The sequence below is a fragment of the Cavia porcellus genome, unplaced genomic scaffold, assembly GCF_034190915.1.
Source record: "Cavia porcellus strain 051 isolate PalLab524CR breed Dunkin Hartley unplaced genomic scaffold, mCavPor4.1 scaffold_13, whole genome shotgun sequence".
Lineage (NCBI taxonomy): Eukaryota > Metazoa > Chordata > Mammalia > Rodentia > Caviidae > Cavia > Cavia porcellus.
Genome location: NW_026947496.1, coordinates 49,311,907 through 49,335,510, shown reverse-complemented (window position 1 = coordinate 49,335,510; position 23,604 = coordinate 49,311,907). Strand labels below are relative to the sequence as shown.

The window sequence follows — 23,604 nt, the reverse complement described above, 5'->3', positions numbered from 1 at the left end:
AACGAAAAAGACAAAAAAAAAAAAAAAAAAAAATATATATATATATATATATATATATATATACACACATATATATATGTGATATAGCTACTGCTTTTTAGGGAGGCTAAGAATATGTGGGCTCAGCCAGGGTTAGGACCACTGTACCCAGTCATTTATACAGTTCTGTTGGCAAAGGAAAATCAGAAGGTAATTTAACGGGATCTACCAACCTTCCAAAAGAGAATTTTTTTTCTTAGAATATATAGGATCAATTTCAACTGCAGGCAACCTCAAACCTTAACATTCAAGGGAGCCAGTCTCACAAGGCTCCCGAGTCTTGAGCAAAGCATGTATGAAGATTACTGGGGAGCTGCCTGACAAAGCAGCTGAGAAAGGGACCTACACTAAGTGAATGCAGAAGTGATTTACAGACACAGACGGTAAGAGCAGAGTACTGCCAGCGGGAGGTGGCCCAGAAGTAGGAGCGGTCCAGTGCTCGCTCTGCACTCACAGGGCCCTGTGTTCAGTACCAAGCACTGCGGGGGGAAAAATGAGAGATGAATTTATACACAAAGAGGGCCACATACCAAGGACTCAAGGGCCTTATTTCAGAGGGAAATAATTCCCCATGGGTGGGGAAGGCAGAGGCTGACCACATGGGGTAACACAGGATGACCCAGAGGCAGCAGCCCAGCCCATCCCAGTCTTGGGTGCTGCTCCCAGCACCTTACTCCAGACCTTGCTCTCAGCCAGAGCTCAGCCTGCGGAAGGTCCGACTGAGGGGCTTCAGACCGTGATTGGGCGCAGCCCTAAGAGACCTGTCAGCACTTCCCTGGCCTTCTTGGAACTCACTGGTTTTCTAGTTTTTCTTTTAGTCAGTTTAACTGACAAATAGAAATATATACATTTACACAATGATATGTAAAATTTTTGTTACTTAAGTTAGACCAGAAATCTTTATGGTACCCAGTTAGGTACTTGGTTCTATAATTCTTAGTTTCCCTATAATTATATCTTCTGTGTACCTCCAAAGAGCTCCCTCTGGCTGATACCCAAATAAACTCAAATAAACTCTGACCTGAAATGTTATACCTATTAATTCACACTATACATGTCTGCATGTGTATGTGATACTAAGGATCAAACCCAGGGCACTCTACTATGGAGCTAGATCCCCTTCACCATGTTTCTATTTTTTTTAATTTTTTGAGACAGTCTTGATAAGCTGCCCAAGGAGGACTCAAATTTTCCATCATCCTCTCTCAGGTTCCTAAAGTGCTAAAATTACAGGTATATGCCATTGCAACCTTAACACCACATAATTTTTAAATATATTATTTTCTTTCTACCAAACCACAAGCATCTTGAAGGTGATAGGTACCAATCCTACTAATCAACTGAGAGGAAAAATTACATTTTTTTTTTTACATTATTTCATGTAGAAAGCAAATGAAACTCTTAGTAGGAGGAAAACACAATCATTACCAAGGAAATGACTTTACCAATATTCCATAATTTTTAAATGTTTTTTATATAAAATAGCCTATACATATATGAAAACTAGAAAAATAGAGCGAGATTACAGGTGATGTTTCCCCTTTTCTGCTTAATTGTACCTCTAAATTCTCCATAATTGCCATGTATAATTACTTCATAAGGTTTTAACAATTTGAAGGATAAAAATGTTTGTCATAGGCCAAGGATTTTTAAGTGAGGGGGAAAAGAAAATATAAAAGGGGTAATTTACAATATGCTTTTAGATGCAAATTTACTTAATAGCCTTGACCAAAAAAAAAACAATTATTTAATGTAATAATAATAAAAGTCCAAAAAAAGATTAAAAAGTTTACTGTTGGGCCTAAAATTACATATAAATTGTTTCTTTTGAAACAGTGTGAACTTTAAGAAACCTAAACCAAGATATAAAAATAGTCTACTAAAACTTACATGAAACTAAAGGACAGATCCCAGCATCCAAAGCTCATTAAAGAAATCAAAATAAATAAATAAATAAAAAAGAAGGTGGTATACTAACTCCGTATTTTTCAATTGAAGAGGTCAATAGTGAAATATGACCTCAATATGTCAAGAAAATAGGAACTGTCCACTTCTGACGTTTGGTATAAATATTTATGGAACTTCATGCTTCATAACCCTCCATGTCCTAATATTATGTTTTGATTTCTTAAAAATACAGAAGCAGAAGAAAAACTTTGAAAAGGTTCCCAGATGAAAAACAATCTAACTAACGGAAGGAGTACAAAGCACCCAGCGTGGCTTCCTGACTTCTGTGGCACGGCAATGGTGGGCTGGGGACAGGCTGCAAAGTAATTCCTCCCGCCATTTCCTCTAGTACCTTCCATTTGCTTTTCTATTAACTCTGATCTTTGTTAGATTTGAATTTGAGCCACAACAGTGTGTTTCACTGCACAGGAACAAAAACATGTTTACAGGATTGTGGTTCTATGAAAAGAAATAACGGTAATGTCATCTGTGGACGTCCTGGTAAATCTGCCCTGCCCAGCATCCTGCCTTTACACATCTGGGACTCAGGATGAACCTATGACACAGGAAAGGGGAACTTTTCATTAAACCCAAGAATGTTTTATATGCTGAAATTCTATCAAAAGACAAAACAGCTAAGGCTTTGCATAAGGAAAAACACATGACTCACAGCTTATATCAACATCAAAATGCAATGTTGGGCTAATTAGAATATCAACAATACAGCATCTTAAATTTTTGATGAAATACTGATACTGTTACCAAAAGTTTTTTAATTGGAATTAAAAAACTTTTCTGAATATTATAAAGTATTCAATAGCGAGTTAGTGTGTCCTTTTAGTATTTATTAATAAAACATAAAGATGCAAAACCAAAATTGTAAGACTGTGTTTGAAAGTGAATAAATCACAGCAAACTTCAGTAGGTAAAAGGAATGAAGGAAGAGACAAAGGAGAGAGAAAGACGCGGCTAATTCTCTGGCTCTTTCATTGCCACAGCCAAGTTCTGTACTTCCCACCCATCGTCTGCCAAGGCTTTACAATCTCACTCTGCCTTTCTGCTTTGGAAATGTTTGTCAAAATCACTGATCAAATCACACCTTATGTTAACATTGTATCTTTCCCCCAACTACTTTAATATAGTTCAAAAAAATACCTGATTTAAAACTTTTTCATAATAAATTCAATCAACCTATATGCATTCCTCTGAGAGTAACTGTGTCCAAATTTATATATAAATCAATCTGAAATAACAGATGATTTTCAAGTTCAGAGAGTTCTCTGGCTCAGGAAACATGGGTAAAACCCAAATCTTTTGATTATTATCTCCAGAATTATTTCTTACTAGAGGTATACTATATTTATACTACCTAATGAACTTGGAAAGTTTAATGTTAGTGAATTCTTAATGTCTCACTTGGCAACACTATAATGAATTCAGTGTAAACTTAATACACTATACAGAGGCAATCAAAGCTTATTCAGAGAGTAAAATCTATGTTGGATTCACAAATGCAATATGGTGAATTAATCCAAGGTCAAGGAGACAACTCACAACACTGAAGATTGATGAAATGCATTGGTTATTAGTATGTGTATTTTATTCCATATTCTTTTTGTAAGTCCCAAATTTTCTTTGGAAAGTGCGGTGGATTAACTAATGGTCAATTTGTAGCACCCAGCTGAACTGAATGAGCATGACACTGGGTGTGGAAGGCCCAACTGAGGATTGTTGCCAACACCCTAAAAAGAGAACTGGAGGGGAAGACGGTGTGCTGTTGATTCTCCTGGAAGTTTGTCACACAGGTTTTCTTGATTAGAACTCAGCTGTTCTCATTATCAAGGAAGTTAAGGTCCTTGCTGTCTCTGAGGATAGCTGTGGTTCTCTTTGCGGGAGTTCTGGTCCTTACTTAGAGCATCACTTCCTGGCACCAGTGTAGATCCCTCAAGCTGCTGGTACAGATCCTTCATCCAGCTGGTGCAAACTTTCTAGCTTCCACTACAGACCTTTGGGCCTTTCCAGTGCAGATTCTTGATACACACCTGCATGAGACATTGCCATGGGCTCTAGGCCTCCAGCTGGACTTGTGGAGGACATTGCCAAGTACTTTAGATCTTTGGCTGGACTTGTGTGGGATATTGCCGTGGGATCTAGGCCTTCAGCCAGACTGTGGGACTCTGGTGTGTGGATGGATCTCCTATACTCTTTTACATTTAACTCTTTTGATGACTTACAAAATAATCCTATAAACCAGGCACAGTGATACACACCGATAATCCCAGCATTTGGGAGGCTGAGGCAGAAGGATTATTGCAAAGAAGAGACCAGCCTGGGCTAAAAAGTGAGCTCAAGGCCAGTCTGAACTTCAGAGTGAGATCCTGTCAAAAAAAAAAAAAAAAATACAAAGTATTTCCTATAAATCATATGTCCTGTATTAAATCATTTTCCTTGTAAACCCTGACTACAACAGAAAGGGTTCCAATTAATACCTAGGGCATCTTCCTATATTATCATTTAAAACGTGGATTGCCATCTTTTGGCTGGCTGGGGACACATTTAGTGAAGAGAAATTGTCTGGGGACATATATAAAATATAGTTAATGTATATAAGCAACAAATTTTCCTTTTTACATTTTACCTTATTATTTTATAAAATAACAAGCCCAAGTTTAATAAATAAGAAAATTTACATGTTTACTTAATAAAGTCTATCATTACAGACACATAGAAACATGTAGGTACACTGGGATAATATTACTGGCAATGTTTGCATTTTACTCACCAGGCTGAAACTACATTCAAGTTTCTGTCCAGCTGTGTGGTGCAGATGTGACAGGCAGAGTTAGCACTGCAGTGCACAATCAAATCATGAAAAACATCACTGAAAATCAGTAGCAATGCTTAAAGTTTACAATCTTATGAGGTCACTAGCTCCGCAAGGCCATGCTTGCCTGCAGCAGAGGGTGAGAGGCTAGATGAATCTTGATTTAAAATGAAAAATCACACTGGTGCCTCACATCCCTGTAATCCTAGCACTCGACAGACTGAGGCAGGAGGATCATATTTAAACCTAACACAGGCAATGTACTGACCTATTACCCTGTCTCAAAGAAAAAAAATTTAAAGGCTGTGAATGTAGCTCAGTGTGAAACCATCCCCTGAGTTTACTCACCGGTACCAAAAACCAAAAATTAATTAATTAATGTTTTGAGAATACCAGAATCTACTACAGTACAATTTATCTGTGTGTCAAGTCTGCCATCTTCTGGTAACTAGTGGAATTGCAGTTGATCAAACTAATATTGTAAACCCTAATTTAGCCTCTTGAAAGTTCAAATTGTATTTATACACAGTTTCCCTAGTCTAAGAAATGGTAAGAATACATAAAAGTATGTGGTAATCATGATTCCTCATTATATTTCTTTGAAGCCTTACAATGTTTTCATTCATTAATTGGAATGGTTTTATTCTGGGTTGTTTGATTTTATTGTCTGTGGTGGAATGAACAGCTATTTTAAAGAAAACAAGACATTATAATAGCTAGTGATCATTTAATATCATCTTGTTTTGAAGTCCCACCAAGCTTTTGTTCTTCTGTCTCCATAGGTTTTATCATGTTGTATCTTTTTGGATTTTCTTATATGTGATAGTACAAACAAAAATTTTTAAGGACAAGGAGATAATATAGAAACCATTGTTCATCTTCTGTTAGTTGGTTCTCAAAACCCTGTAATACTTTCATTCTCTTGAATGGTCTTACACTGTTTAATACTATAGTATATGAAGGTATACTCAAATATTTCAAGGAAAGAGACACTATGGTAGCTACTGTTACGTCGGGTTATCCTGTGGTGAAACCCTATGTTGTTTAAATTGTTCTGTTCTGACCTGTGTTGTTATGTCCTCTTTTATCTTAATCTTTTTTAAAATAAAAAAATAAAAAAAGCAAGTTCAAATTGTATCCACTTATATTGGAGAATAAGTTTATAAAACATTTCTTTCTTATAATATTATTCTCATTTATACAAAAATCCAACAGGCATAAGATAAGATTAAGCTCTTCTTAGGTTTTAGTCTTGAATGTCAAAACTACTACTGTCCTTGGTAATTCAGGCTACATATCAAGTCAAGTGTTTCCAATGAAAATAATTCTATCAACTTCTAGGCCCTGGGTGTAAAATTGTTAACTTTTATACAACCCAGGAGGAAAGTCTCACATGTCTTTTTTATTTTTATACTTTTCCATAAGAGAAACATGCCATGGTTTCACAGATGACAAAAGCCTCATAGACAGACATAGATTTCTACAATAAAAAAATTGGAAATGGAGGAGACTGATGGTAATTTAGTTTTCTATTGCTGCTCTAATAAAGTACCCCATACTTAATGGTAATTTGTTATGATAATTTTGGTAAGAATTGCAAATAGGTTTACTGAGCTGTATCAAGGCAGCATGCTTTTCGTAGCTGGCAGGGAGCTTCAGTTCCCTTGTTTCTAGAAGCCACAAGCTTCTAGAATTCTCAGGCTTGTGGACCCTTCTTCCATATTCAAGCTGGCAGCTCAGCAGTTTCAGGTCTCCCCCTCTCACCCCAACACTTTCCCCTTAGAAGGAAGACTCTGATTACACTAGGCCCACCTGGATAACCCAGGCACTCTCCCTCTGTTGTATCAGTCAAGCCCTTTCACCAAGTCAGGTAACCATTCTCAGGGTGCAGGGACCAGAACCTCTTGTGGGGAGGGCACATTGTTTTGCCTTCTGTAAAAACCACAACAAATGTAAGAACCTAGGCTTTTCTTATTTTAAGAAGCCTGGAGTGATTTGAATTCTTAATATTATCCAAGTAATATACTCTCTTCATCTGTACTTCTATCATTTTTAACAAGTAGAATTCTATTCAAAGGTGTCAAAGGTGCTTGGGCAGTAAAAGCAGCAGTCCAATCATTCTGCAATGATGTTTTACGTCCACATTAACTAGGAAATCTTTTTTTTTTATGGGTACCGAGGATTGAGCTCACGACTGCGCGCGTGCAAAGCAGGTGCTTATGCCACTGAGCCAAATCCCCAGCCCCAACTAGGAAATCTTGAGCAACTCATTAAACTTCTTGGAATTTAAATTTCTTCACGTTCCGAGCTAGAATCCGTCTCCAAACTATGAACACCTAAAATATGACACAGAGCAATCTACATGATATGGGACAAGAACCAATATTTAACAGACTCTGTGTCAGGCGCTGTGCTGAGCACTGCACGTATTGAGTGCAGTAGCAGTGGCCCTGGTTTTCAAGATGAGAGAAAGAACCTATAAACACACAGCAAATATACAGGCAAGCGGTGCTCTAACTTCAATCTATGTAAATGACAGCTCACAATCCGCATCGTGCTGCCTCCTTACAGAGGTCCTCAACAGTCCCTCATTAGTCAATAGACAGATCCAAGTCCCTCATTAGTCAATAGACAGATCCAACTTATTATTTATACATTTCTCAAAAACAGGGATCAATACTTACTGTTTCTTAGTAAGTGGCACTCAAATATTAGAAATCATGCAAGAATCCAAGCAAATTTGTGACAGTACACTTAATTCATCATGCAACCAAGAAGCCCAATCTTAATAAAGCAATTCTCAAAATAAAAAAATAAAAGAAAGGTTTATCACTGATGAAGTCCAGGCTCACACAGAATATCTTTCTTCAGTACCTTGGTCTTTTGAGAGAAAGACTCAGTTTTTTATTATAATGTAGTATTCATAGCTGACCAAATTACATTCTTAGGGTTTAAAATACTTTTCTTCAACATGATGCCCTATGTGAAAATCACATTCCTGTAACACTGAAATATCTGCCGCGCAGCCAGATAACTATGGATTGAACCTTCTAAAAACCATGGGACAAAATAAAACTCTCTCCTTTCATATATGGATGTCAGGAATTTTCTTCCAGGAAAAAGAGGTGACCAGGCTCATCTAGGGATCTTGGTTACAAGGAGGGCCCCAAGTGAGTGCTGTCTCCAAAACCATGTGTGACCAGCTGCCCAGGTAACTGATTCTGGAGTAGGTGCTCTTGGCCACGCTTCGAGAAGCACCATTAGCTGTCAGAAAGACACACACAAAACATGATACCATTAATCGCCTGGTTTTCTCAGACTCAATGAGAATGAGACTGAAAAACACTCGAAAAGGACACTCCGGCAGCACCGAGATATGTGAAGATATTTCCGCATCACCCGGGCAGATTAAATTTGCAGCAGCTGCTGTTGGCTATGAAAAATCTTTCAATGCTCTTTCATTTATGAAAATAATATAAACTAAACTATAAGTGGGATAATGTACAAAAAAATCATACCTTAAAACCTAAAAAACTTGCTGCCACGCTGATCTTATATCATCCATACTATTAAAGTAAACCTGCTCTGACCTCGGACCTGATTACAGAGTCTGTTTCTCTCAGGATTTGTACTACATGTGATGAAAATGGAAATGTAAAATAATTGAAGTAGGGATTTAGAGATTTGATACATCAAACTTCTAATAAAAATGGCACAAATGGGACTCATCATGCTGTGGTTACATATTAAATCTCATTTGATCGATTTTGCTGTTTTCCAAATTGCAAACATAAGTAGAAGCTTGTAATTAGAGTTATATTGATTCATCATTAAGATTTAATCAAGCTGCAGCTACAGAGAACGGATATTATTTTGGCAGCATTCTTTTGTTTCCAAGTTGCTTTTACAGGCTGCAACAAAGTAACTGTAGATATTCTCAATACCAATAAAATACAGCATTATTTCTAAGGAATCTTCAACACGACAAGTTTATACCTAAAAATGTGTTAAAGAATATTGCACTAAATCATTTCTTGTTATCCCTAGGTTTCTATAATATTCTCTTTATTACGACAGTCATTGTTTTACCTTTTATTAGTATCTGTTTGCAATACATGATGTTGACATTCCTTGTGTAGAATTGGGATATGAACACAACCCAAATCCTCCTTTCCTCTTTTCCCTTCCCCTTCCCTTCCCTTTCCATTCCCTCCATCTTTTGATTCATTTTCCATTTAAGAAAGAGCTAGCCTCTCTACTTCCTATTATCTATCTTTTATTTTGTTCTTCATTTATAATTTGGGTATCTCATATCAGCAAAACAATGCAATATTTAAGCCTGTGCATCTGATTTATTTCACTTAACACTATGGTCTTAAGATATATCCATTTTTTTATAAGTTATTCAAGTTTATCATGGTTTATAACACAGTAATACTTCACAGTAAAAGAAAATACTACATTTTCTTTTACCATTGGTTTGTTGATAGCATATAGGTGGCTTTTTCAAGATTTAGCTATTATGTACTGTGCTGCTATAAACAATATGTATATGCATGTATTGCTATAATGCAGTCTTTTTTTTTTCTTTTTTTTTTGAAACAGGATCCTACTATGTAGTGCAGGCTGGCCTTGAACTTGCTTATGTAGCCATCACTGGCCTTGAACTCATCATGATCCTCCTGCCTCAGCCTCGCAAGTGTTGGGATTATAGGTGTGTGCCACCGTGCCTGGCTATGATGTCTTTAATTCTTTCAGGAAGACACCTAGAAGGGTGTCTTCCCCTTCTAGGGGGAATAGCTGGGTCAAACAGAATTTCTAGTTCTATTTTATTTTTTTTTTGAGGAATTGCCATACTGATTTCTGTAGAGGTTGTACCAGTTTACATTCCCATCAATAATGTAAAAAGGTGCTGACCACTGGCAACAAAAAATGTCTATCCTCTATTCCTTTTCATTTAACACAGGAAAATTTATTTCTTCTAAATTTACCTATTTCTTTCTCTTCTTTTTAGCAACCACATTTGCATGAATCTGAAACAAAAAGTTTATGCTCTAAGAAACTGAAGAGGCTGCTAAAACAAGAAGAGGCTGAAATGTATATTTCCTGAAGCATTTGAAAAAACATTTTGCAGAGCTTGAGGAAATTTAACTAAATTCAAACATTATTGGAGCACAAAACCAACATTCCACAAACTTCATAAACTTTGCAACATAAATGAATTTAAAATCAATTATTTTATGTGCTCGCTTTGGCAGCACATACACTAAAATTGAAACAATACAGAGAAGATTAGCATGGCCCCCGCACAAGGATGACGTGCAAATTTGTGAAGCATTTCATTTTTTAAAAAATGAAATGTGAGAAGAAGTATTCAATCAATGTACCTGAATCATGGAAACTATAAACTTAACACTGAGTCTTTCCACTCACGGATCCTGGATACCCAAAAGAAACAGTGGTAAGAATGTCCTAGCACCGTGTGTTAGCTCCAGTTTTATGGATATGTATTTCCAAAGTCTAATGCCTACCTTCTCCATCCCCCCTGCCCACAGTTCATACACATTATTACATTTATAAGGATCCAATTCTTAAAAATATTAAAGATATTACAAGTAATAGAATGTACAATGTCTTTTAAAAATTAAAAAGTTTAGCATTAACAGCTACTATTTGCCTTACCTTATTCTATCACTTTATATTTTCTTGCAAAGTTTAAGAGACAGAAAGCATATCAACTGACATACAAACATATATATATACAATGGGAAAATACCAAAAAGGTCTGGAAGTCACCTTTCTTCCCTGTCAATCATCAAAATTTCAACAATTCGGGCTGGGGATTTAGCTCAGTGGCATGAGCACCTGCCTTGCAAGCAGGCAGTCGTGAGTTCGATCCCTGGTATTGATAAAAAGGAAAAAGACCAAAAAAAAAAAATTTCAACAATTCAAATTATCATATCAACAGGAAGAGACTTTTCTTAGAATTAAGACTGTTTCCTACCTCGTTCCAGTTCTCCTGGATTTTCTATATTCAACCTAATATATTTTCATCTAATAAAACCAAAATTCACTTCATTTCCTGAAAATAACCTTTCCTTTTCTTTTTTTACTGTTCTGAGTGCTACAGCTCAAAGCAGGCCCTAGTACAAGAAAAGTACATTATCGTGAAGCAACAGTCACAACCCCTAAAATAATTTTTCACAAATTATCTTACTTCCCAACTCTCATGAAGCCATTACTATCTTGCTATCAAAATCAGCAAAAGACACCCCCCCAAAAAGAAACTACAATCTGATCTCTTGTAAATAAGCAGGAGTTTTCAACTCTCAACAAATTTTGAGAACTTTTTCTCATTTATAAGAGATCAGATTGTACTTTGCAAGATAGTACTGGCTTCCTTAGAAGAGTTGGGAAGTGCTGGAAAGATAATTTCTTTAAAATAAAATCACAGAATAAACTAGGGATGGAAGACAATTTCCAGCCTCATAAAGGATATCTATGGAAAATTCACATCTAACATCACACCTGTAGGAAGAATAAATGCTTTCTCCTCAAGAACAAGAACATCTGTTCTCACCACTGGTGATAAACATCATACTGGGGCTCTCGCCAAGGCAATTAGGCATGGAGGAGGGCAAGGCACATAGATTAGAAAGGAATAAGGAGAAATGAGATGGCATGAGTTTATATATCCCAAAAGCTCCAGAAAAAACTTTTAGAATTAATGAGTTCAGCAAAGTTACAAGATACAAGGTCAATTTACTTCTATACATTAGAAGTGAATTAACTGATGATGAAATATTTAAAAATTAATTTACAATTAGCATCAAAAATAAATTAGGAGCTGGGCACATGATGGCACATGCCCACAACCCCAGGACTCTAGAAGCCTGAAGAAGGCGGATTAAAAGTTTAAAGCCAGCTTGGGCAATTTAGCAAGACCCTGTCTTAAAAACTAAAATAAAATGAATAGAGATGAAGCCCTGAATGAAGGTCTTGGGTTGAATTCTCAGTCCCTAAATACATAAGGAATAAATTAGCAGAAGTATCAAATTTTACACTTTAAAAAGTACAAAACATTGTTGAAGGAAACTGAAGACCTAAATAAATGGAAAGACATATGTATACATGAATTGAAAAACAATATTGTTAAGATGGCAATATTCCCTAAATTAATTTATACATTCAACAATCCCTTTCAGATCTCCCTCTGCCTTGTGTGAAGAAATGTACAAATTATTGTAAAAGACACATAGAAACACAAAGGACATAAAAGAGCCAAAACAATGTTGAAAAATAACCAAGTTGGAAAACTCACACTGATTTCCATACTTACTACAAAGCAACAACAGTCAAGGTAGTCATAAGGGCTGTCACACAGAAGGGATAAAACTGAGGGTTAGTTTTTAGTAGGAGGATCCACTTGTGAGAAACCACCTTTTCAACAACAGGAATGGTACAACTGGATAATCACAAACAAGAGAATGAAGCTGAACCACAACCTCACACCACATACAAAAATAAAATGAATCAAAATCATACATAAGTTGGGCTGGGGATTTAGCTCAGCAGCTTAAGTGCCTGCCTTGTAAGTGAGCAGTTGTGAGTTTGATCCCCATCCGGTACCAAAAAAAAAAAATAAAATCACACATAAACATTAAAACTTTGAAGCCAAGAAAATCCCAGTGTTTACCTTCATGATCTTGAATCAGTCAACAGTTTCTTAAATATGAGAAATAAAACATCATCAAAATTTTAAAAAAAACTTGTTTCAGAACACACTATTAAGAAATTGAGCCAAACACAGTGGCAGATATCTGAAATTCCAGCACTGAAGAGAGGCTGAGACAGGAGAATCAAAAGTATGACTCTCACCTGGGCAACTTAATGAGCCCCTGTATCAAAAAAAAAAAAAAAAAAAAAAAAAAAAAGGATTAGGGGTATAGCTTAGTGCAAAGGCCCTGAGTTCAATCCTCTGCACTACAAAGCAATTAAAACAGCTAGGATATAGTTCAGTGACACAACACCACTAGGTTCAATCACCAGTACCACAAAAAATTTGTAAAAGGTGGAAAGACAACACAAGGAACAAGAGCAAATATTGGAAATTGTGTGCCTAAAAAGGGATTTGTATTGCACATATGTAGAAGGTATAAATAAAAAACAATTACAGCTCAGTAACAGAAAGACAAAATAATTTTAAACAGTAAAGGACACGAATAAGTAGTTCCCCTCAAAAGATATGAAAGTAAGTCACTAAGAATGTGAAAAGATGCTGGACATCATTAGTTACTAGAAAAATGCAAATCAGTACGCTACTGATAAATAGCCACTAGATAGCTGTAACTAAAGACAGACAGCAAATGATGATAAAGATGTGGAGAACCTGGAACACATGGTGGGAATGCAAAAAGACATTCACTTCGCAAACATCTGGTCAGTTCCAAAAGATTCAGCAAAACAGAGTCGCCATATGACCAGCAATACACCCAAAACAAGTAAAGGCATGCTCACACAAGAACTCGTACATGAATATTTGTAACAGCATTACTCACAATGATCAAAAAGCAGAAAAAACCTGAAAGTCATTCATTGATAAGCAGACAAAAAACATTAGTACATCCATGTAATGGAATACTTGGCAAAAAAAAGGGAAAAAAAAGGAAATGAAAGACTGACATCCGCCAACCATGGACAAATCTGGAACATACTCTGTCAACTGAAGGAAAACAAGCACCAAAAGAACACATATTACAGAATTCCATTTATATGAAATGGTCAACTGGCAAATTCATACCAGTAAAAACAGACCAGTGGCTGTGAGGCAGGGGAAGGTTGCAGTGAAGAGGGGAATAACTGCAAATAGACCAGGCCTTCTTGCGGGCTAATGAAAATGCTTTAAAGTTGACTTGTGAGGGTTACATAACTGTGAGTAAACTAACAATCACTGCACTGTACATTTTTAGTGGGTAAATTATATGGTATAAAAATTATATATCAATAAAATTGTTATTTTAAAAATTATCTTCTTAAAATTAATATTTACTTTTATTTTTCTATTAAGATCTCCCTTTTTCTTTTTTTTGTCTTTTTCCTTTTTTTTTATCGGTACCAGGGATCAAACTCACGACTGCCTGCGAGGCAGGCGCTTATGCCGCTGAGCTAAACCCCCAGCCCCAAATCTCCCTTTTTCTTAATCGCAATTCACTTAACCAAATAATGTTAGGCTATAAAACTGTTTATAGGTTGCTGTACAAATTTCCTAGCAGAATAAAAATACACAGGAAAAAAAACTACTATGTGATTATTTTTTACATTAATCTGAGAAAGGCTTTCCAAGTTGGCTTTCCAAGTTTTCTAATGTAAACACAGCACTGCTTTTCTAATTAGAAAAAAAAAGATGTTGCTTTATTCTTTATATTATGACTCCTTCTTTGATCTAAACACATAGTATAGACAGCCTGGCTTTTTTTTTTAATTGTTTCCATTTCTGTTTCAAAATGATCTGTATAAAACTGCCTCTGTAGCATTTGTTGCAGCTCATTTTGTAGACTATGGGGTTGTTTTTATTAACTTTCAAAGTATTTTTGAAAATGCATACTTTTAACTGATGAGCACAGAATTCTATATACATCCATTAGACCAGTCCATCGTGGTATTTAAATCTTCCATGGCCTTTATAAGTTTACGCCTGTCAAGTCTTAATGCTTTCAGGCAGAGAAGTGACTTTCTTCAATAAGGCTATGGTTTGATTTTTCCTTATCATTTTGTCATGTAATCAGAGACTGTTATTGGTACAGCTCCGGGCTTGTTACAGCTCTCAGGAGAAATGTTCCCGGTATCATTATACACTGGTCTTTTCTGTTTTGTTTTGTTTTGTTTTGCCTTAAGTCTTTTTTGCCCAATACTAACATTATTCTAGCAGCTCTATTTCAGTCAGTTTCTGTATTCATTAGAGTTTCATAAGAGAGGCAAAACCACTGTAAGTACTGATAAGAGAGATTTATAAAAGAGATTTACCAACAATCAAGGGAGCTGATCAGGCAGTTTGTATGGTACTGCTGCTTCTGTGTCCATTGTTGGAACAGAAACCAGAGGACAGGTAATCAAGAAGGAAAGATGGTGATAAAATGGAGAAAAACAAGGAAAACTCAAACAGAAAAAGTGGTAACTCAGTTCACAAATGCTTTTGTTTGCAAACAATTTGATTCGCTAACAGAAACGTTTGGAAAAACACTGTTTTGTTGGCAAACTCTACATCAGGTGACAAACACGACAGCAGCCATCTTAACTACACAAGCACAAACCTGGCCAGAGTTTTCAAAATCACAGAACAAATAAGTTTGTAAACTAAGGTACCACTGCACCTATTTCTCACCAACCTGTAGGAGGCAAACTATAGTAAAGATTTGCACCTTTCACTGCAGAGCCTACATACTTGACCAGAATTTGGAGCAGCTATAGGAAAGGATGGGTCCTTAAGAAACACACCATATAGGGGCTGGGGATTTAGCTCAGCAGCATAAGCACCTGCTTTGCAAGCGCATGGTCGTGAGTTCAATCCCCAGTACTGATAAAAAAAGAAAAGAAAAGAAACAAACACACCATAGGCCAACACAGAGAGCCAACAGAGCTCGGCAGGAGCTGCAACAGTGTCCAGCCCTGCATATGGAGCACAAATGCAACCACTGCTCCCCGTCTACTTTATGAATCTTCTGCCAATCTCTCTGTGGATGACTTAACTTTAAACTATCCTGTAAAAGAAATCCTGGGACAAGCAGCTCCAACTCAGTTGTGTTGACATAAAACCAACACAATTTACAAGGATTTTTTTCTCCCATCTCTTTGTTCTATGTAATTATTACTTAGAACTGCCCCTTGCACATAGCATACAACTGCATTTTTCTTGCAAGACTTTAGTTTTTATAATTTGTCATGTTTAATCCAGTTACATTTTTGAGATTTATGACTTTCATAATTTAAAAAAAATTTTTTAATGACATACATTTCACCATAAAGAAATAAATATTGAGGTAATATGCTTACCCTGATTTAAACATAATACAATGTATACATGTATCAAAATATTATATGGTACCCCCAAAATACATTTATTTCTATCTTCTTATATCACTTAAAAATGAATTTAAATTTAAACAATGAATATTTGCACCAAAAACGTATGTACCATTTGCATTTCTGAGGTATTTCATAAATATAACTTGTTACTTACCACTTCTCCCGCAGAGGCAGCCAACATATGTTTCATAGGCATCCAATATGAAGATGTATCAATGTGCAAAAACCATTTCACATATTCATAGGTGAGGAAAAATGCAGCAGCTAAAAGTTTAAACAAGCCAGTATTTTACAAAGTTAAAATATATATAAAACTATTTCTCAAAAAAGTCTGACAGTATGTAAACTGTGAGATAACAGAGATAATAAACACATACTTTTTTTTTTCTATCGTCAGACTCTATTTCAAAATTTATACATCCCACATTATATGCCTAAGCCTGGACTTAAAAAAATACAGAAACACGTTGCCTGTCCTGAGAGAGCTTATCAGCTAACTTAGCATTTCCTATGCTCACTGGCAAGTTACTTATTACCATTGTGTAGGTTCTGTGTTTTGTTTTTTTTAAGGCAGGGTCTTTCTAGGGAATTCAGGATGCCCATGAACTCACTACACAGCCCAGGATGCCTTCAAATTCATAGTGATCCTCTTGTCTCATCCTCCCAAGTTCTGGGATCACAAACCTGAACCACCACACTCAGTTAATCAACTTTTTAGAACAGGATGTAGGTTTTTATGATCCAAACTATCATTACATATGACCTAAAACAATCATCTACACTGATTTTTAAATGTTAAAACACACATATGTGTGTGTACACACACACATCTTAACTTAAATAGCCTATGCTATGTTTTATTGATGGTTACTCAAAATAACCATGGTTATTTTTACTACATCAATTTAAAAAAACCAATCACTATTTAATTAAAACTAGAAATCAAAATCTCAAAAAAGCTACCTATATCACCATGAACTAATCATAACTGCACGAGGGCTTTAAAATTTGCTAATAAAAAGTTACTTATCATTGCCATAAATGATTAGGCATAAAAGATAAAGAAATGACAAATTTATCTTTTGAAGAACATTAGAACATATCAGAGTCAAGTCTGAAACACTCAGGAAAACAGCCTGATAGTGAAAATCAGTTCTTTAGTCATAAAAGCTTATAAAGGATCCTTGGCTGCTAACAAATATGTGCTGGGCCAAATAAGGAGATCCGTTGTTTACAGATGGGTAATTACCAATTTGGCAGTGTGTTATATAGCAAACACAGTTTAGTCCTACGTGTGATTCTTCATGTAGCTCTTCCCACTCAGGTCCACTCACTAATGGACACTAATGGACAGCTATATCTCTAAGGGCAGTCAGCTGTATGCTTTGCAGATACATGCATTCCATGCCCACCGCATCCCCACTCTGGGGAAGAGGAGAAAGTGTCAAGTCCCTGGGTTTTCAGGTCAAAAAGTGTAAGCTTATGTAACTTGCTATGTATTTTTGTGGGCTTAAGAATGTAAGTTCCAACCCCACTCTTGCTCTAATAGATAAGAGTCCAAAACGGCTCCACCGATTAAAAATGATGATACTGATTCATGGACCAAGAGGGGAGAGAACCAGGCCTCAGGAGGAGGTGATTGCTGCCTGGAAACCAGCGCCTCATCTCTGGCCTGGCCGCTTCTCAAGTGGGGGCAACCACACCCAAGCTTCTTTCCATGAGTCAACGCCATTCGCAGACTACAGGGGGAAAGAACCAGGCCTCACCAGGAGGAGATCCCTACATAGAAACCGTATCAATTTCATCATTTTCTAGGGTTGGGCTTTATTCTCCTGTTTACACTAAATCTGATGGCATGAGCAGCTATTTAAAAGATAACAAGACATATTATGGTAGCCATTTTGGATTTATTAGCTTATTTTGAAGTCCATTATTGCATTTATTGTTTTTGCTTTATTCTGTTCTGTTCGATTTTTACTATGTCCAAAGGTGTCTGCAGCTATTTTGAATACAACAAGAGGCATTATGGTAACTATTGCTGATTTTGTAAGTTTCTGAAGTCCTGTATCACCTATACTGGTTTATCTTGATTGGTTTTATTGTTTTATTTTCCTTGGTTTTATCCTCTTTAAAATAAAATTTAAAAAATTTTTTAAAAAATGATGGTACTGTAAGTTTCCAATGAGTTTCTGAGCAAGTTAAAGCAAAGTAGAAAGGCTGGGATAATTCCTGCACTTTTCTGGTCCAAAATAAAATGGAAAAAACTATGCTCTCTTGTCGGTGTCGCTCCCGGCCGGCAGGAAGAACACGCAACAATATCTGGCAGTGGCTGGGCTTTCTTTATTTTCCCTCTCCGCACAGTCTGCCCCGGGAATCCTCCCGGCCGAAGCCTCTGTTGGTCCGCTCTCCGCGGCTCCTCCCGTGCTTCTTCTCTACAGTCTGTCCCGAAGCCTCTACGGGTCCGCTCTCCACGGCTCCTTCCGTGCTTCTTCTCTACAGTCTGTCCTGAAGCCTCTACCGGTCCGCTCTCCACGGCTCCTTCCGTGCTTCTTCTCTACAGTCTGTCCCAAAGCCTCTACCGGTCCGCTCTCCGCGGCTCCTTCCGTGCTTCTTCTCTCGTGGCGGGAGAGGCACTCACTTTTATAGGGTTACAGTGGCCAATCAGTTCAAAGTGCGCGATGCGGGCTGATTGGCTAACATCAGTTGTTGCTAGGCAGACTATCTTACAGGGCGGGTTGTTTACCAAGCAGGAAGCAGGAGACAAGCGCCATCTTAGCACACTCGATGGGAGGGGTAATCTAGCTCAGGCTTTGCTCTTTCTTACAGGCCTCACGTCCGCCAAGTAAGGCGACCGGGCTCGGCCGCGGCTCCCAACACTCTCTCTCCATTCTTATCTAAAAAGGGAACAAGGCCCCTTCATTTTTTTTATTTTGACCTTCAGTCTCCTTCATCCTAACCACTCACCTCTGTAGAATCCATTCTCAAAAAAGTCAGATGCCAAAAGAAACACAGGGAGAGCAGATCAAGAAACAAGATCCATCGATACATCATATACAAGAAACACATTTAACTTGAAAGGAAATTCATAGACCGAAAGTCAAAGGAGAGAAAACAATGTCCCTTGTGACAGGAAACCAGAAAAAAAGCAGGGATGGCTTGCCCATCAACCGCAGAATAGTTAAGAAAGATACGGTATTTTTATACAATGGAAATACTCAGCTGTAAAGGATAATCATGAGGCTCGTGTATGTAAATGGATGCAGTTTGAGATGATGCTCATGAGTAAAATGGTTCAGACTTGAAAGAGTGAGCATTGTGTTATTTCCCTAGCATAAAAAATTGAAGGAGTTAGTGGGATCCAAAATGTACAATAGATATTGTGAAAGTTACAGGCTAGGAAACCTCTGAAAAGGAATAATTTCCTATTATCTTGTTTTGAATTCCTGTATAATTTCCAGTATTTTGTTATTTTTGGTTTTAGTCTATCTTGTTTTGTTTGATTTTATTATGTCTGATGGTATGGGTAGCTATTTTGAAGATAACAAGATATATTAATGGTAGTCACTCTTGATCTCCTTTTATCTGGTTTTGAAATACTATAATGCTCTATTTTGATTGGTTTTATTCTGTTTTGTTTGGTTTTATTATGTTTGATGGTATAGCTATTTTGAAGAAAACAAGAGATATTATGATAGGCATTGTTGATTTCCTATTATCTTGATTTGAAATTCTGTATTGCTTTCATTGTTCTGTTCTGATTGGCTTTATTCTAGTTCTTTTTTGTTTGTTTGTTTTATTTTCTTTAACAAAAGTCACCAGCCATTGTGATTACAGCAATGTTCTATCTTTAGACTAGAACCTTAACCAACAGTAAAAGAAAGAAAAGCTCCAAAGTGAACTGGGCACAGAGGCACATGCCTGTCATGTCAGCACTGAGGGAGGCTGAGGCAAGAATATCCCAAATTGAAGTCTCACCTGGGCAACTCAGTGAGACACTCATCTCAAAATTTAAAAACAACAACAATAACAAAAGGTTGGAGATGTAGCACAGTGGTACAGAGTCTCTGGATTCAATGTCCAGGATCATCAAAAAAAGAGGAGGAGGAGGAAGACGAGGGGAGGCAGCAGCAGCCAGTACCTCCACTTTGGTGTCATTCAAAATTTGTAGAAAGACAAAATCATTTCTGAATCTCTACAATCTGAATTATTGCTCTGCAGCTTCTAGTTCTGGGAGTGGTCAAAAAGGAAAGTAAAGCCGGGTGCAGTACCTCACTCCTGTAATCCCAGCACTTGGGAGGCTGAGGCAGGTGGATCACTGCAGGTTTGAGACCAGCCTGGGCTACAAAGTGAGCCCAAGGCCAGCCTGAATGGCATAGTGAGACCCCATCTCAAAAAGACAAAAAAAAAAAAGGAAAGGAAAGCAAGACCACCACCACTTTCACATGTGCACACACAGGTACACACACACACACACACACACACAGAGAAAATCACATTCTATATCTAACCTCCTGGGAGAAGCATAACAGCCCTATGATCTTAATGATAGCAGTGTATGCTATATTTAATATTACACCTACTCACAATAATCCTTATGTGCAATATGCAAAAGAAAAGTATTGGCAGAAAACTGAGTCTACATGAAGGCAAAATCTTTAAAACCAGTCACCAAAACAAAAGGATTTAGTGATGTATGCTTGGGTAATTCCTTAGCTCCAAGGTTCTCCGCCTAGTTTACATCCTGAAATCACTTTTTAATTTTTTAAAACTGCCAATGCCCAGGACACATCTGACAGCTTAAATCATGTCTCTAAAGGCTGGCCACAGGCATCTGCACTTAGGCTCCTTATGATCAGGTCATTCCAATGCAGACAAATTTGGTTCAAGTACATACCCTCTCCCACACTTAAACCATGCTTTACATAGTGGGCAGTCAGTAAGAACTTGTTATAACAAGTTTTTGAGAGCTGTTACAGTTTGTGTCTAGATGTCTCCCCACATCCTCATGCAGACATAAAGCTTTTCCAGAGGTGGCTGAATGTACGATGCTGGCACTAAGGGTGTGTGATTAGTAAATCAGTCTACTGATTGGTTTGGCACAGTTCTGGCTAGGATTAAGGGCATGAGTGCTACACCTGCTCTAAGGTGGGTAGCCTGAATAGAACATAAGGGGAAGAAAGAGTCTCGTCAGCCCTCTTCTGCTGCTTTTGTCTGTTTTTGCTACCATCCACTGCCATGAATCTCTTCCATGTGCCACCCTGCCTTGGAATCAGCCAATTATGGACTGAAATGTCTACAAACTGTGAGCTAAATAAACCTTTCCTCCTTTAACTCTGGGTGTTGGGTATTTTGTCTCACCTATGAGAGAAAAGTAACTGAGACAAAAGTACTGAGACATGCAAAAGTTCAAGGATAACCCCAAAATAGTTTGCTGTTCTACAGACTGTTGGTAGAAGGGGGAGAGAAAGAGATAAAACAAAAAGACAGAAACATTATTTTTCTCTTTCTAAATCTTATGTGAAATCTATACTCAAAGATTGGGCATATATAAGTGTCAAGTTACCATAAAAAACTTCCCAAGAAATTCCAATGTGCAGACAAACTTCAGAACTACAGCTCTAATCAAATGGGCATTAAAATAAAGTCTTAAGGATTCTGAATGGGACTCAACACCAAAACCACTGTTTAAAGATCATTCATTTTAATTACAAGCATACTGGAATGGAATCTACATATCCAAAAATAATGAATTAAAGAGAAATTAAATTCAGAAAATAAACTTCAACACATATATACAAGTATGAAAATAAATTCCACTATCTTGACTTTATAACAATGAAAAATATTAATACAGTATTTACCATTAGGAAAAGATCCAATAGCAGTAGACGGTACACCAGCATATATGCCACGAAAACCACCAGCCTTTTTAAATCCTTGTGGACTCTGAAGCCTGGTTTTAATGGTATCCAGAGGAAATAGTATCAGGTCAACAGAGGCACCTGCCACCCCACCAGCCTTCAAAAAAAGAGGAGGAAAGAAATTTTAAAAAGATTACAATAAAATAAGCACTAAAAGATTACAATAAATTAAGCACTAAAAAGAATACAATAAAATAAGCATTAAAATAAGGAAGAAAAAAGGCTTTAACCCTGTGAAGGTCCATGGATCAGGTATTACCCCTTAACACAGGAGACTTTGTTGTGTTTTTTTGTTTGTTTTTGGTACCACAGATGTAACTCACAACCTCACATTTGCCAGGCAGGTGCTTATACCACTAAGCTAAATCCCTAGCCCTACAGATTTTGTGACTCTCAGATCAGCATTGCTTCTGAAGACAAACATATTTCTCTTATCTTTTAGTCTGAATTTCTTCACAATAATCCAAGGACTATCTTATCTTACTCCAGAGATTTTCATAGGTAAATAACTATAATTGTGCTGCATTTGCAAACTATAAATTTTGTATTAAATGTAATTTTTAAATAATTTTTTAAACAAACTATAATTTTTTTTGGTACCAGGAATCAAACTCAGGGCCTTGCACTTTGCCAGGCAGTGCCTGTGCTACTGAGTTATATCCTCAATTCTATACTTACTTTTATTTTTTTTTTTTTTTTGTCTTTTTTTCCATTTTTATCGGTACCGGGGATCGAACTCACAACTGCCTGCTTGCAAGGCAGGTACTTATGCCGCTGAGCTAAATCCCCAGCCCCACTTACTTTCAAAAAAACTTGGTGATACATGCCACTGTGGAACGCTGAGACAGGAATATGAGAAGCCCAAGCCCAGCCTGGGCAGCTGAGCACTTAGCAGAATCCTGTTTCAAATAAAGGGTTTTGGATGTAACTCAATGCGAAAGCCAAAGGTCAAAAATATTTGAAATTAATTTTTAATATATTCACATCTCAAAAAATCTTTTTAAAGAAAAAATCTTAATGGGACTTTGTCTCAAAAAAAAAACAGGGATGGGCTGTAGCTCAGCACAAAGCCCAGGATTCAATCCACAACACTGCACATAGACTTATGCCAATGAAACCTCAGGGCATCAAAAAGATAAAACAGTATTGTATCCTAACAATTCAAGAAGTCATTTTTATTGATTTTTTTTGTTGCATCCTTCCAAAGTTACTTTAAGGCACATAACAAGAAAATATAAATATACATAATAGAAGTTGGCATAAAACATGCGCTACCCTAAATACTTTTTAAAGAATTTATATTGGTGACTTTTCTATATTGGACCCAGTGTTCCATTTCTGTCTTTGTAACAACTGGTAGTGAATCTATATTAAGACTTTTTATTGAGACCTTTAATTTGAAACAGCTAATAATCCTTATCCATCTAGAGCTGCACTTTAGGAATCACAGATCTAAACATTCATATAGTATTTTTCTACTGCACATTATATATAGGAATTCATTCATAATTTTAAAATGAAGTGAATAAAAGAACATTTTTAAAAAAAGAAACAGGAAAATATCAACACAAAGTGTCAAAAAAGAGGTCAATACACAGTAACTAAAGGCATCGTTTTACAGATATGAATCAAAACCAGATTATAATTAGCAGATGGCAAAAATGTGCAAAGAAAAATGCAGTATATGGAATTTTATAAAGGAATTTTAACTAACTTCTTAACTTCTGAATTCTGATGATATGAATATATTACCCCTTCAAAATATAAAAATTTAAGCTAAGAAATTATATA

At 36.7% G+C, this 23,604-nt stretch overlaps 1 protein-coding gene and 1 non-coding gene across 6 annotated transcripts in view; one reads left to right on the top strand and one right to left on the bottom strand.

Moving 5' to 3' along the window:
- Slc25a26 (solute carrier family 25 member 26) overlaps positions 1–23,604 on the bottom strand; it is a 121,605-nt gene that overhangs the window by 90,993 nt on the left and 7,008 nt on the right. For all 5 annotated transcript variants that reach the window (XR_010051271.1, XR_010051270.1, XM_063260214.1 and 2 more), the window contains exons 2-3: positions 21,754–21,910; positions 16,047–16,156 (exon numbers count right to left, since the gene is read on the bottom strand). Coding sequence is in view for 3 of the 5 variants with exons in the window: in XM_063260214.1 (XP_063116284.1) it covers positions 16,047–16,156; positions 21,754–21,910 (267 nt within the window). In the remaining 2 variants the exon portion in view is untranslated. The remainder of the gene's footprint in view (positions 1–16,046; positions 16,157–21,753; positions 21,911–23,604) is intronic.
- LOC111757903 (U6 spliceosomal RNA) lies at positions 10,053–10,159 on the top strand. The gene has a single exon (XR_002792154.1). It is a non-coding gene; the product is annotated as a U6 spliceosomal RNA (small nuclear RNA).